This window comes from Desmodus rotundus, chromosome 5 (assembly GCF_022682495.2).
Source record: "Desmodus rotundus isolate HL8 chromosome 5, HLdesRot8A.1, whole genome shotgun sequence".
Taxonomy (NCBI): Eukaryota; Metazoa; Chordata; class Mammalia; order Chiroptera; family Phyllostomidae; genus Desmodus; species Desmodus rotundus.
Window position 1 is genome coordinate 154,601,250 of NC_071391.1, and position 15,714 is coordinate 154,616,963.

At 43.2% G+C, this 15,714-nt stretch overlaps 1 protein-coding gene across 11 annotated transcripts; it reads left to right on the top strand.

Moving 5' to 3' along the window:
- The first annotated feature begins 55 nt into the window (after positions 1-55).
- On the top strand, positions 56-13,737 carry WDCP (WD repeat and coiled coil containing). 11 transcript variants are annotated; one of them, XM_045189197.3, is made up of 6 exons: positions 115-173; positions 359-669; positions 2,180-2,360; positions 5,026-6,880; positions 10,456-10,573; positions 11,939-13,737. In XM_045189197.3, the coding sequence occupies exons 4-6, from the start codon at positions 5,045-5,047 to the stop codon at positions 12,163-12,165; spliced, it is 2,181 nt and encodes a 726-aa protein (XP_045045132.2). In that variant the 5' UTR covers positions 115-173; positions 359-669; positions 2,180-2,360; positions 5,026-5,044; the 3' UTR covers positions 12,166-13,737. The 11 variants fall into 11 exon arrangements, 10 of the variants coding, with proteins under 10 accessions (XP_045045135.2, XP_045045137.2, XP_024408280.2 ...); XR_006654323.2 differs by lacking the exon at positions 115-173 and adding an exon at positions 9,012-9,054 and having other exon boundaries at positions 263-669; positions 11,939-12,075; XM_024552512.3 differs by lacking the exons at positions 115-173; positions 359-669 and adding an exon at positions 68-89.
- Positions 13,738-15,714: the final 1,977 nt, after the last annotated feature.

The following is a 15,714-nucleotide window of genomic DNA, read 5'->3' on the forward strand; positions in this document are numbered from 1 at the left end:
TTGCTGAGCTTTCCCGCCCACCGCTCACCTATCAGAGGCCTTGGAATTGATGCTTCCGGTACCCGCTCCGGACTTCAGATCTGCGGTAGGTAAGTTGGGGCGGATTCCGGAATATTGACTTTCTGTGGGACAGTGAGTCCAAAGGTGTTTCGTCTCCACTGTTACCCAGGCTGGTGGGTGTAGGAAGTCTGTGGGTGGGCGGGGTGGGAGGCGGAGGGGCCGGCTCGTGGGGGGCGGGGAGGGAAGACAAACAGGTGTGCTGCCAGCGCCGGAAGGACGGTGGGGGGCCCCGGGCGCAGTTAGCGGATGCGGATGATCGGGAAAGGGTTTAAACAAGAGTGTATTTCCTGTGACTCAGGAGTGACACTTCTGGAAATCTATCCGAACGAAGCTATTCAAAATGAAGAAAACGCTTTATGCATAAAGACCTTTATAACGGCGTTATGTATAATAGGATAAAGTTGGCTGCAACCCGGTGCCTCAGCAGTAAGGAAAATTAGGCAGTTTCACTGCGTGAATATTCAGTGGTCTTTAAAAATCACTTACAAAACTTTTAAATAATATGGGGAAATGCTCATATATAATGTTAAGTGGAAAAATGGTGATACGAAATTGTACGGTATGATTGAAAAAGTTTAACCAACACTGCATGGGAAAAACTGTCTAGAGGTATGTAACCATAATTTTCTTTGGATGGATTTTTTTGGTGTGAATTTACCTTTTGTATGTGTTTATTTTTTCAAATACAAGCGAAAGTTTGTTGAGAAAGTCACAGGTAGAAAACGTGAGGCAGCTGGGCTGGGTGGGCTCAGCAAACAAGTTGCGGAGGCAAAAGAAGGGCCCTTGGAGTTTCAGAGAGATGGACAGACAGACAGATGGAGAGAGAGCAAAGGTATGCGCCTTGAGAGAAGAAGAGGGGCAAAGGTGCAGGATATGCCGAAGAGAGGTGTGTTAATTTTTTTAAAAATAAGTGTAAGGAACTTGAACTAATTCTAAACTGGAAACACAGTAAACCTAGAAAAACAAGTTGGAGGGGAGTGTACCCCTGTTTAAACTACTGAAGTGCTCCCGTTCACCTAAGCCCCTTGATTCTCACCAGGAATTGTCTTTAAAGACTAAAAACAGCAGAAATAAGTGGTCACAGAGTGAGCACCAGGTGTTCTGACCACCTCTCCCCTGAACGAATACAGTGGCATTTTCTCTTCCTAAAACACCCAGGGCTCCTGATTTGGGTTATCTTACAGTCTGAGGGGTTGAGAGGCCAGTAGGGATACAGTTAGCTTCAGGCAAAGTATACATATTTTAAAAGATACCAAGTAATTGGAGACCTCCTGAAAGTCGTTTCAACCTTTGTCCTCTGGGCTCTTTGATCTTTCACAGCGAGGCTGTTCCCTGCTTTGGCTTTAACTTCCAGATTCTTCATCTCTGACTGCCTAAGGAACGTTGCTCCCCTATAAATATCTTAAATGACGCACATCTAATGCAAAATTTATCTCACACTACACATCTTTTTTTTTTAAATTGATTTTAGAGAGAGAGAGAAACATTGATTTGTTGTTCCACTCACTTACGCATTCATCGGTTGATTCTTGTATGTGCCCTGACAGAGGATCAAACCCACAACCTTGGTGTATCAGGACAACACTAAGCAACCAAGCTACCCGGCCAGGGCCTACACACTCTTCTTAACCTTTGAAGCATGCTCTGCCTTCTGTATCTCTGATTCATGGTTTAACAATTTCCCAGGCAAAAACTTTGTGTTATCCTTAGTTCTTTCTTTTTCACTATTCATATCCTACCGGATGTCATTATTCCATCTGCCTTAGAAATATCTCTTGAATTTGGCCCTCGTTCTCTACTGACGTAGCTACAAACTTGGCTCACTTTCTCATTGTGACATTCAACCATTTCATGGTGTCGTTGAACTTGTCACTTTTCTTCTTAAATCCATCCTGCACATCATCACCTTAATGTGTACTGGTTCCTCCAAATTCCTCAGCAGGCTCTTTATGATCAGAAGATAAGGTTGGAAAGGTATATCAGTATCAGATAATATAAGGCCTTAAATGCCTTGCTTAAGACATTTGAAATAACTTCTTTTGTATATGTAGACTGTGGAGACTCATCAAAGGTATTTGAGCAGAAGTACAAAGTGACCAGAACTGTGATTTGTTTTCAGAAATAGTTCTGTCCAACCACACAGAGTATCCGGGCTCTGTGGGAAACGAGAGACTGGTGTCGGAGGACCTCTCCTCGTCCTGCCCTTTTAAAAAGGAGGAGGTGGTCAGGACCTGGACCAGCAGTGGAGTAGAAAGGACTGGAGCAGAGTTTTGTAATTATCATTAGTTTTTTTGAGAAAGGTATGCAAATTTCTTGTTACTAAAGATGAAAATATTGAAATTAATTCTTCTTTAAAAACTTTAGTAACCTTGTGTTTTTTTTCTTATTCACAAATACTTAACCTGTGCTACCCTGACCATGTATAGTCTCCATGACATCAGCCTAACTTGGATGGCTTAAAACATGATCATATAAATTGCCTTTGATATAATTGGTCCATTAGGAATTTTCTCTGCCCAGGAAAATGTACCATGCATTATTTATCAAATAGAGTCTTTTGAAAGTACCTACATAGGTATTAGGGGACAACATATTAATTAATTAAGACCAGTGAGTTAGAGGTGGCAGTTTTCATCATTGGTAATGACAGGGAACTTAATTCTGTATTTAGCAAGCCACTGCAGAACCACTTAATCTGGCAGCATATGAAGAAGCGTAACAGACCATTCTTTGTAGAAAAAGACTCTTAAGAGCAGAAACAAAGCTAGCAAAAAGGTAGGTCGAGTTTGAAATGAATGTGGGCAGGGCTAATATCAGCCATAATGTAAAGCTCATATATATTTGAGTAGTACTGTAGCTCAGCAAAGAGGCTAGGAGAAGAGATGCAGATCTGAGAGTAATAAATGTAGATGATAATTTAAAACATAAGTGTAGGTGACATTGGAAGGAAGGGAAAGAGGGAAAAGTGATGGGAACAGAGCACTAAACTTTTTGGCTCTATCCACAATCAGATAAAAGTTGGAAACAAGCTGAATTCCCATCTGTGAGGGGGCCATTGAATACATTATGGTACATACGAACTGGAATACCTTGCTGCTGCTAATGCAGCTACGCAAACTGTAGAGGCAGGTCTGTACTACTGACTTGGGAAGGTGCCCATGCTGTAAAAGTAGTGAATAATATGTAGGATACGATCCCTGTGGCAATCGGGCGTTTTTTGAAAACCCCTTCATAATTTGGGAAGAATCCCCCTTTGTGTGAGTCTTGGTGGATGGCACAGCCCATCCCCTGTTGCAGAAGCCTAGGTGGGGAAACCGTCTCCCTGTACTGGCTGCCAGGGCAAAGGGTATGTGAACTTAGCTCAGCTGGTGGGAGGCTCCCCCCACACCCCTCCGGCCGGTTCTGAATCTTAAGCAATCGCCATCAAGTGACGGGCAGGGAAGTTCGATTCTCAGCTGTTTAGAAAGAGTGGCAGCTGTGTTTTATTGTGCCCGGCCTCATTTGGTCCCTGCTTGTTTTCTGAGCCTGGTTCTTGAGCCTTTTTTTCCCCTCCATAAGTTCGCCTGAGTGGTTTCTGCTATTAATAACCAGGAACTCTGACTTATACTCCATTTTTTGTCTAAAAGAGAAAACTTAGCACATATGAAATTATATATATATAAAATATATATTTATGTATATTTTATATATATTTGTATGGTTCTTTAACAGTTTCAAAGGCTCTACATCAAACTGTGAACAGTGCTTTTATCAAGGACTTAAGATTTGGGGGGCAGTGCCGGCCTGCGAACTGAGGGTTACTAATTCGATTCTCCATCAGGGCACATGCCTGGGTTGGGGGCTGGTCCCCTAATTGGGGACTTGCTCCAGGCAGCAGAGCAATGTATCTCTCACACGTCAATATTTCTCTCCCCCTTCCTCCCTCCCTCCCCCATTCTCTCTAAAAATAAGTAAATAAAATAGTTAAAAAAAGATTTGGGGTGTGGCAGGGTGGTAGTGGTGGTGAAGAGGAGTTGGCATGGGGTAGGAGGAAACATTTTGTTTTACTTTAGACACCTGGTTTGTTTGAAGTTCATTACAGTGAACATGTACTTAGTAATCTAAATGTCTGGAAAAAAACCTTAAGAATAAAAAAATTGAAAGTAGTACTTACGTAACCTAGTTTACATTTTTGTGAAGGATTGTTACAAGGAGCAAATGCAGTGGGGAATGTGAAAATATTCTGAAAATTAAGTGCTATTTGAGTATGATGAAGTAGAAATAGCAATAGTGACTTGAGTGTTGTTTCAGTTTAGAAGGCTATTTTTAAGGGAGTTGAGGAAGTAAGTGCTAATAAAGTCAGAGTTGTGAATATCAGTTTTTCATCGATTTGTCAGTGAAAGGAAAATAGAAATTAGATGGTGAAGAAGACTTTCAGCTTTTTAATTTGAAAATTTTCTAGCTAAAAATTTAAAAGGCCCGTGAATACTGCCCATAGCCTCAATCTGGATTCAGCAATTATTAACATTTTGCTACATTTGTTTTAGCTCTCTGCATGTATATACATTTAAAATATAGATACAGTATATATGTACATAAAATTTTGTAGTTTGGTGTGTTTGTTTTCTAAGACATTTGAAAGCAAGTTGCAGGTGTTAGGACATTTTGTCCCCAAGCACTTCGTGCATTTCAACAGTAGGGACATGTCCACAACCACGGTACCACGGTCACATCTTCTAATATCCATTCTGTATTCTAATTTCCCCGATTCTACAAATGTTTTTTGCTAGCAATTTAAGATCCAAAGTGTATATGTTGCATGTGCTTATTGTGTCTCAGTAGTGTCTGTGAACCCGCCACCTCCCCCTGTCCTTTCGTCCCTCACAGTGTCGGCTGGTGAAAGGTGTCGGCTAGTTAACTTGTCCTACGTTCAGGAGTTGTCTGATTATGTTCTCAAGGTGTAGCTTTTCTTCTTAATTATTTCAGATAACCTTCATCAGAAAGGATGGAGTTGGGAAAAGGAAAGCTTCTCAGGACTGGGCTGAATGCATTGTATCAAGCAGTACACCCAGTTCACGGCCTTGTCTGGACCAATGGGAATCAGGTAGTCCTGACTGATGTGCAGCTTCAGAGTGGAGAGGCCAAGTTTGGGGACTCAGAGGTCATCGGACAGTTTGAACATGTGTATGGGGTGTCCTGGGCCCCACCCGGTGTGGCCGACATGCCCCCTCTGCTCGCTGTCCAGCACACGCAGCATGTCACCGTGTGGCAGCTGTGCCCCAGTACCATGGGGACCGGCAGGTGGCTGATGTCTAAGACCTGTGAGATTAGAGAGTCACTCCCTGTCCTTCCCCAAGGCTGTGTGTGGCACCCACAGAGCGCTGTCCTGACTGTGTTGACCGCACAGGATGTCTCCGTTTTCCACGACGTTCACTGTGATGGCTCCCGAGTGAAAGCAGACAGCAGCTCCCAGGGCCTGGTTCACTGTGCGTGTTGGACCCAGGACGGCCAGAGGCTGGTGGTGGCAGCGGGCAGCAGCCTGCATTCGTACATTTGGGACAGTGCTCAGAAGACTCTTCGTAGGTGCTCCTCCCGCTCAGTGTTGGATGTGGACAGCTCCGTGCGCTCCATGAGAGCCACCGTGGGCTCCCAGGTCGCCATAGCCACTGAACTTCCACTAGGTCAGATCTGTGGCTTAAATGCATCTGGACCACTGGACGGTCCCCCTCGTAGTGAAGACGCTTGTCTGACTGATGACACAGTTATGGATGACGTGTTCTCTGTGGATAAGGGGGCCACCCCTTCTGAAACAAATTCAGACACATCAGCATCTCCCTCTTCTTCTTCCTTGTCAGACCCTCTGGACCTAACTCATATAGTCTTCAATAGATTGAAGTCCGAGGGGAATGCCCTGATTTGTTTAAGAAAAAAGGACTACTTGACAGGAACTGGTCTGGATTCTTCCCACTTGGTCCTTGTGACTTTTGAGGAAGAGGTTCCCCGGACCAGAAAAGTCCCCATTCCAGGCATTCTGGCTCCTGATCTAATCGCATTCAGTCTCAAAGCACAGGTTGTGGCGGTGGCTTCCAATACTTGTAGTACAATTTTTATCTATTCTGTTGCTCCATCGTTTATGCCGAACACCCAGCAGATTCACTTAGAGAGCAGTGAAAGACCAAAAGGCATATGTTTCTTGACAGAAAAATTATTACTGATTTTGGTAGGAAAACAAAAATCCGCTGATCTGACATTCCTTCCTCCTTCAAAGTCTGATGAGTATATCATTCGCTTGATTGTTAGAGAGGTAATGTTGGAAGAGAAATTTCCAGTAGCACTGAATGAAAACCAGAGTGGCTACTCTACTTTCAGTACTCTGTTAAATAAAGCAGAGACAAAAAAGTTAATTGAAAGTCTTTCCCCAGATATTTATGACCAAAACAGAGCGCTCTTGTTAACAGCTAATAGCAGCAGTCAAGGTGGAAGGCCCGGAAGTACCCTTATTGAAAAAATCAGAAGTCCTCCATGCGGCATCGGCGATGGCTCCGTGGCCCTGGGAACTCCAGATGCCGAGTCTGCCAACCAGTTTGTGACCCTGCCCAGACGCGGCAACACACCGGGCCACACCAGCACCCCAGCGCCTCTGAGTTTTCCTCAAAGAAAGAACCTACAGCAGGAAGAGGAAACTTACCAGCTGTCTAAGGAACTGGAAATTCTATCTAGGAGACTGATTGAAGTACAGCGATGTCTTTCTGAACTCACCGACTTCCTGCATAGTGGAAAGAAATCCTCTCCAGTGTATCCACTCCCTCGGGATCTGCCTTACGTCCACATCTCTTACCAGGTAATTTCTCCTTGAGGGGCCAGCACTACACATAACCGCTCCTGCAGCCAGTGGTTACTGCCAGAAAAATTAGTTGATGAGAAGACGGTGTTCTGATTGAACTGGGTGTGTTATATTGCAGGCAAGTTGTGACTCCTTTCCAACCATATGGACACACGTACCAGGGTACACTGATTTTTATCGTGTGCATATGTGAAATGCACGACTGGTTATGCTTGTTCTGCCAACTTATATTTAGAAAAAATATTTTTAATTGTGCGACTTCATCGCAAAACCTTTTTCTTACGCACTGCAGACCCTCTTCCATTTGTAAGAAATGGAAGGTTATATTTAATTTTTTTAAAGATTTAATTTATTTACTTTTTAGAGAGAGGGGAAGGGTGTGAGAAAGACAGGGAGAAAAATATCAATGTGTGAGAGATATGATTGCCTCTCACCCACCCCCCACTGGGGACCTGGCCTGAAACCCAGGCATGTACCCTGACTAGGAATCGAACCAGTGACCCCTTGGTTTGCAGGCCGGCACTCAATCCGCTGAGCCACACCAGCCAGGGTTATTTAAATTTTTTTAATGCATCTGTTTATGTGTGCATATGCAAACACAGTATTGCATAAATAGCATTATATCATTTTATTCGAACACTTTCCTTCCTGATCAAACTGAGCTTAGTCCCTCCCTTCTTTAATTAGCAGCTTAATGTGGACCCTCCCATAGTGTACTTCACACTCTTATAACCTTGCACAGATCTTTGTACATGTAGATATTGGTTTGGACAAAAAGTCTGTTACATCTTTTCCATAAAATAAAGCACATTTTTTTCATTTTCACCAATAACTTTACTGATTTGGATATTTTGAGTATGTTGCTACTCCAGTAGAAACCGCTACTGGTTTCTGGTGAGTAAAGGCCAGGGGTGCTGCTAAACATCTTCCAATGCATAAGAAAGCCCACAGCAAACAATTCTTTGACCAGAATGTCAGTAGTACCAAGAAACTTCACAAACCACGTCTTTTTAAAGGATTTATTTATTTTTAGAGAGAGGAAGGGAGGGAGAAAGAGGGGGAGAGAAACATCAGTGTGTGGTTGCTTCTTGCACACCCCCAACCGGGGACCTGGCCTGAAACCCAGGCATGTGTCCTGGCTGGGAATTGAACCAGTGACCCTTTGGTTCACAGGCCACCATTCAATCCACTGAGCCATACTAGCCAGGGCACAAACCACTTTTGACACATTCGATCAGTCACTGTACCTTCTCTATACACTGCACAAATCTCTTTTTGCATTTTAGTTGCATTTTTACCTTTCTTGAAATAATAAAGCATAATATACCAAAAATGTGTAGTTTCTTCCATCTTCTATATTAAAATGGTTGCACAAAAATTCACCAATTTTGGTAAGTTTTTAAAAATGCACTTTGATGTGACAGCTGTCACAATCTAACAAAATTGTTTCAAGTGAAGTTAAAGACAACTAAGCACTACTAAAGCCATCTTATGGAAAAAATGTAATGGACTTTCTGACCAACCCAATATATAGGTACAAGATATATATAGGCTCAGAGGTGGTTATTGTTTTACAAAAATAGGGCCATAGGGTGCACTCTCGACTTCACGGGGAGAGTATGCTGTTTGTTCCCTTGGTGAATGGACATTCACTTTGTTTTCAGCTCTAACCCACTCCGTGTAGTGCTGCAATAGTACTCTTGTATGTATCCGTTTGTATTTGCACTTTTATTTCTGTTGGGTTGGTTCCCAGAAGCAGAAGTACAATTTGAATATATATGTTCCTACATTTAAGGATTTGCCAGATTGCCTTTCAAAGATTTGTCCTTAACAATGTATCATCACAGGCTCACCAGCAGCCTTTTCCTCACGTCCTCATGAATTTAATAAAAGTGAAGTGGTATTTCACTTTTATTAATTTATTTCTCCTTTACTGTTAGTGAATTTGAGTACATATGTCTTCATGTTTTGGGTCCAGTAAATAAACTGCCTATTGCTCATTTTTTCCTATTGATTACCAGTCTACAAGAAGTTTTTGTATATTGTAAATTACTATGCATGTAATAGTCTAGATTTTCTTGCAATATTTCTTTTTTTTACATTTGTTTTCTTTTTTTATTGATTTTAGAGAATATGCAGAACTTCCCTCCTCCCCCCTCCCAATAACAAAGGTAATATATGCTTATTGAAGGGGAAAAATGTAACCAATACAGGAATAATTAATATTGAAAGTAAAAATTCTCCATAATCCAAACCGTAGAGAAAATCACAGAATTAGTTGTAAGTACAGCTATATTTTTTTCTTTCAAATAAAAACATATCTTTTTCTTTTGTACACATTTGTAAATGTGAAATTATGCATTTTTTAAGTAAAAGGAGTGTGGGATTTTTTGCCTTTTTAATTCTTCAGTTCCTCTGTGTATAATGAACTGATCCAACCGAGCTGTTAGCAGTGATTACCTCTGGAGGGTAGACGGTGGGCACTTCACTTTATGCACTGTAAAGTATAAAGTTACGTTTCACTCTTTCACACGGGGCATGGGTTCCTTTCGTAAGGAGAAACGTGAAAGAAAAAAGACGAGATAATCAAACGCAAGGAAGAGTTTCCCCTGTAATTTCCGGAGCAACATTTTGTAGAGTTCAAATAAATGATTAGCTGCTTCTGGCCCTTAGTTTATTCGTGACATCTTTTAAAATGTTAGTAGTAGACATGTTCTTTGAGTTGTTCATCCTTCCACAGATGTACGGTTTATCTTTCATCACTGAAATTACGTTTCTCAGTAGTCAGAAAATGAGTAGTGATAATTTTAACTACAAAAGAAGTTAGACACATAACTTACTAATAAAACTCTTCTTCAGGTACTTACATGAAGGTATTGTTTCAAATAATATATAATTAGAGAAGTTACATTTTCTATTTTCTGTTCTATGATTATATCTTTGGACTCTTAATATATCTTAAATTAGAGCTATATTTAATATTTCCTCTCCCTAGGGATATGTGAAACCACTTTTAAAGATGAGTTAATGTTTACTAAGACTTTTTGTTCTGACCTTTAGTTTTTAAAATTTGAAAATCACTTTTCTTTGTACTTTTTCTAAGGTAAGCGAATTTTGACCAGTTTACTTGTGCACACCCTCTGCTCCCCTGCCACTGAGGGCAGTCCTTCTCGGCCTTTCCCCCATTAAAGAAAGCATGAAGTTTCTTAGTTATAGCTCGAAGAGCCCAGCACCTGTTCCTCACCATCGGATTGTGCCTCCTAGGCTGCCGTTCATCATCCTACAGTGTCATTAGTCATCTCCTAGGACAGCCAGTTGCAGGTGGTAAAGACGTAACCCTCGGGAGCAAGGGGAGCAGAGAAAGGGGAGAAGGACAGGAGGGGCTGTGCTTTGTTCTGACCTTTAGTTGTGTTAAATAATACAGCAAGAAGCTCCTTATATAAAACTGAAGTCTAACTGATGGTGGTAATAAATAAGGATTTAAAACAACTATTTGCACTTTCTATTCTTAAGAAATGTTAACTCCATTGCTTCTGTTGTTGGTTTAACAACTTTTGTTCTTGTATTTGAAGAAACCTTATTATGTAGGTCCTGTTGTTGAAACAAGAGACATGCTTCTCTGCAATGGCAAACTAAGGCTCAGTAACATTCAGCAGACTTTTGGCCTCTCTCTCATTGAAATGCTGCATGGTAGGTAAAATTGAGAAGTTAACCGTACCCAACAACCCCTCCCTTCCACCGTCTATTTTGTACAATAGCTTTCACTGGCAATGAGAATGACTTGTATCGCCCTGGCTGGTGTGGCTCAGTGGTTTCGGTGCTGGCCTGCAGACCAAACGGTTGCTGGTTTGATTCCCCACCAGGGCACATGCCTGGGTTGTGGGCTAGCTCATGCGAAAAGCAACCAGTTGATGGTTCTCTCTCACATTGATGTTTCTTGCTCTCTTTTTCCCTGCCTTCCCATCTCTCTAAAAATTAAAAATAAAATCTTTAAAAAAAAGCAAAAGAACCCTGGCTGGTGTGGCTCAGTGGACTGAGTGCCAGACTGTGAACCAGAGGGTTGCTGGTTCAGTTCCCCGTCTGGGCTCATGCCTGGGTTTCAGGCCAGGACCCCAATAGGGGGCGTGAGAGAGGCAGCTGATCGCTGTTTCTCAGGTTGTTTCTCTCCCTCTCTCCTTCCCTTCCCCTGTCTCTAAAAATAAATAAATGAAATATTAAAAAAAAAAGACACAGCAGACTTGAGCCCTGGCCAGGTAGTTCACTTGGTTGAAGCGTTGTCCTGTACACCAAAAAGGTTGTAGGTTCTATCCCCAGTCAGGGCACATACCTAGGTTGCTCATTTGTTCCCCAGTCAGGGAATGTCCAAGAGGCAACTAATCGATATTTTCCTCTCTCACATTGATGTCTCTCTCTCTCTCCCCCCACTTCTCCCCCTGCCCTCCCTCCCTCCCTCCCCCTTCTTCTCTCTAAAAAATCAATAAACATATCCTCAAGTGACGATTTTAATAAAGTTAAGACACGATAGACTGGAAAGAACCAGAGAAGACTCAGGCATGTGTTATACCAGTGGCCCTCGGTTACCCTGGAAGAAACCATTTGAGATCATTTATCCGTTCTAGTCTAGTTCTAGTCCGCTCAACCTCCTTGGATGTGTAGAGGTAGGAATGGATCTGAAGAATAAAGATTCTTCTGTAGGAGTGGCTCTTCCCAGCCTCATGTATTTTCTGGAGACACTGATGACAACTTGTAGAGAAGTCAGGGACACTGCACACAACCCCTAACGTGTGTACGGACAGGGGCTCAGAGGCGGAGCATTGACCTCTAGTGCAAATGCATGCTCCCTAACTGGGCGACGTCAACATCCCCTTCCTGCCGTGTAGCCAGGCCCTCTGTCACACACATCCTTCCGTCCCCTATTCCCTGCAAAGTTGGGGGATGACCAGCTTCGCGTTACCAGCTGCTCAGTTCTTCCCCTCACCAGGTGGTACTTGTTGGTTTTCCTTAGCGAGGGGATGAAATACCCTAAACTGCCTGTGTGGTTATTTTACTTGGCAGGCTCCCGCTGGATCCTTCTCTGTGCGGATAGCGAAGGCTTCATCCCCTTGACCTTCATGGCCACACAGGAGATCATCATACGAGACGGCAGCTCCAGGTCAAACATTTTCAGAGACTCTCTGTCGCAGAGTCTTGATTCTGGTCCTTGTCTTGACGTCTGTAGGGACCTTCGAGCCCAAAGTTTAGACACCACTGGCTATTCTAACCATTCGGGCAGCACGGCCTGACACTTGTTTATAGAGTGCGCTGTGCAGCTTCTCAGATGAGACCATTACAGACAGCACCTGGGTCCACTGTGGACTCTCTCCGGCCAGGATTTACGGGCTGCTCTGAGGTGTAGCACTCGCCCTGGTCAGCCGCCCCTCCCCACTGAGGCTCCCTGTGGCTGGAGCAGTCTTTGTTAGGTGGCTCGCGAAGTGCTTGTTATGTACTCACGGCTCTGGTTTTGTCTGAAGGCAGAGTTCCCGGAACAAGGCAGCATGAGGGTGCCGTACGTGTGTTTTACGGCTTCTCGGAGGCTTTCTGTGCCTTGCCCAAAGCTGGGTTAAAGCTGTCTCAGCAGCACTTACAAGGTGCCCACTGCTGCCAATCTTCTCCTGGCTCCGGTGAGGGTGAGGAGTACCGGAGAACAGAGCCCCCAGCATGTCCGCCTCACCCCGGACCAGCAAGAATCCCCAGACCTCCAAGGGGTCATACAGCCCACTGACTTCACCCCCAGGGCTCCCTGGGACAAGAACTCGTTGTGACGTTGGCTGGACCTCCCACAATGTAAACCTAGCCTTCTTGCTGCTTTAGAAAATTCTGGCTGGCTGAGGTCTAGATACTTCTAAAGCTGGCCCTGGGCAAGTTTCGAGTGACCGTCAAGCCCCGCTTGAGCGCGTGCTGATGTTGCCGTACAACGCCGAGCACGGGGGTCTAAGGCGTGGTTTTGTGTTCTTGCCGCTCCTGCTTTTCTCCGTGAGGGTTTTGGTTTTTTTTTTCCAGTTTTGGGATTATAAAAATACCCTATTTTTCGCCTCATAATCAACTCTTAAATTGTCACTTTAATTTTGGTATTTTTCTTTTTCTTTCATTCAAGTCTTAGACGCCAGCAGAGAGTCTGGGAGGGAAAGTATTTCAGACAGGTGGAAATTTCACTGCATCTGAGGTAGCTCCAAACGGTACCAGTTAGTATAATTATGGGCCAAAGGGACAGCTTAGGATAGTGGAGAGAGTCCTGACCCCAACCTCAGACAGACTCGGCTGCTCACTGCCTCCAGGCACGGTTACAAATGTGATTTACTGCAGCCCAGCAAATGGGTTGGTGTGTGGCCAGAGCGCCTCTGCAGAACAGTTGTTTCGGCCGTAGATGCTACATTAGCACATAGGCATTTTTTCCATTTCCTTTAAAATTATCTGGAAAGAAATACTTTGTGCCTTTGGGGACCCCTGTCTGTTGCAGTTGATGAAGATGGAGCTGGGCTAGGACAGAAACAAGGGCCCATTTTGTGGTTCAAGTGCATTAGAGAGCTGCTGGGATAATGGAAGTGGAGGCCACTTGTCTGGGATCGGTTGGCCGAGAGCAGTGGCTGAGAACAGTCTGAGGCCTGGCTCCATCTTCCGGGCAGGATGAAAGCGCACTTCTGTGAAGCCTAAAGAGGGGACTGGGGACCCTGAAGCAACAAGGTCAAGGTGGCTGCCTCAAGCTATATGTTGTAATCAGCATTTCACTGGTCAGAATCCTGTGAATGTATTCAATAAAATCACTCATGGTTGATGCAACTGTTGTGAATGTTATTAAACATTTTATTGTTATTCTGTTACAGTTGTCCCAGTTTTTCCCCCTTTGTCCTCCTCTGCCCAGCCCACCCCGCTGGTGTGATGTTTGATGGTATCTTCTTTGTGATTATTGCTGGTCTACAGAAATGTCCTTGATTTTATGTGTGTGTATGTTGTCTCTGTATTTCTTCTTCCAGTGGACATGTCACCGGAAAGGGATTAGCCTGGAGTGGGTCTGCCTTGGGCTGGCTGGTAGGGTGTGGGTTCTTGGCTTCGTGCAGGAAAGATTTCACACCACCAGTCCAAGTGGTTTTGAGAGGACGTTTACGAAAGCTGGGACAGTGAAATGAAGGAAGGGCCGAGCGGGGAGAAGCCACAGGAGAGAGCCTGGGCAGTGCTGTGCTTTGGCTCTCTAGACATGTTATAGGGAAGAAGGGGGCCACGCTGGGCTGCAGGGACTCACTGAGAAGTAATAGTCACAGTGACTCCAAAGCTGCCGCTGTCCATTGTTCCCTTGGGTGCAGTCTCACTGGGACCCTTAGAACTTAGGACAGAAGAAGCAAAGTACACGCCCGAGGAAAGGGCATGCGGGCATGCTCAGAGGAGAGCGCACCCACGTTTATTTAATCAGCAGTCTGTTGGGCACTTCAGGGGGACCGTCTGTAGAGCTCCCAAAGTTTTCTCTCTGTGCCACTCACTCCTCTCCAGTGTCCTGTCCTGCAAACTGTAGCCGTTTTGGTCTCCAAACTCAACTCAGGGAGCCCTCTGCGCTCCGGATAGTTCCCCTGTCACCTGGGAGCTCCCAGGGCGATGGCGAGGGCAGTCATGAGATTTGCCTGGTTTGTGTCCCCTCTCCAATTACTCCTTCATCGCCTGACGCCCAGGGTCTTGACAGTGGTTTTTTCATGGATTTTGTCCAGTTTTTCGTACTGTTGCAGTCAAGAGGCTAGATCTGGTCTCTGCTACTTCATCATGTCCAAGAGCAGAAGTCTTTCCACATCTTGTTTATTTATTTCTAGATGGTTTGTATTTTTTGTTGCTATTGGGTTTTTTTTCCATAAGTATTTTGTTAGTTTCTTTAAAATTTATTTTTTTGTTGCTACTGTTAATGATATGTTTTAAAAAATATGTTTTATAACTGCTGCTGGCATATTAAAATGCAGTTCATTTTTGTTCATTTTATATCAACTACCTTGCTATACTCTTATTAATTCTAATGATTTATCTGGAGATTCTTTTGGAATGTCCGTAGGCACTCATCACTTACAAATAACAATAACTTTGGTTTTTTTCTTTCCTGTACTATTATCTTAGTATAGTGGCTAGACCCCTGATAAAGTATTGAATAGAAGCACTGATGGTGGGTATCCTTCCCTTTTCCTGACTTTAAAGAGGCTGATTCACCATTAAGAATGATGCTTGCTAATAGATTTTTAGTAGACATCCTTCCTCAGGTTTAAAATTTGTCTATTCTATAAGTACCTTTATTATTGAATGGATATTAGATTTTTATCAAATTCTTTCTGTATCGAGATTATATTTTTTTCCTCCTTTCATCTGTCAACATGGTAAATCTTGGTAGATTTTTCTAATGTTAAACCTTGCATTCTTGGAATAAACCCAATATATCCATGGTGTATTTATTTTTTAGAGATTGTTTGCCTCAGTTCACTAATATTTCATTTAGGATTCTTGCTTCTATGTTCATGAGTGAAGTCAGCCTGTGACTTTCCTTTCTTTTTTACCGTACTTGTCTGGTTTTGGTATCAAGCTTATTGTGGCCTGATACAAGGAGTTGCAAAGTGTGTCTTTTTCTTTTTTTTTTTTTCCTTTTTTTTTTTGATTGTCTTTTTCTATTCCCTGGAAGAGTTTGCATAAGATAGGAATGATCCTTGTTTGAAAGTTTGGTGGAACTTGGTAAAAATCTCTTGGATCTAGTGTTTCCTTTGTAGGAATTTAAAAAAATATTTATAATATTTGTGAGACCATGAAGGATTTCTGTATATTTACACCCACAC

Excerpts from the sequence above, each read along its gene's own strand:
- WDCP (XM_045189200.3), top strand. The coding sequence starts at position 5,045 with ATGGAGTTGGGAAAAGGAAAGCTTCTCAGGACTGGGCTGAATGCATTG. Across the intron at positions 6,881-10,455 it reads ACGTCCACATCTCTTACCAG|AAACCTTATTATGTAGGTCC; the intron begins GTAATTTCTCCT and ends TTGTATTTGAAG. Across the intron at positions 10,574-11,938 it reads TCTCATTGAAATGCTGCATG|GCTCCCGCTGGATCCTTCTC; the intron begins GTAGGTAAAATT and ends TTTACTTGGCAG.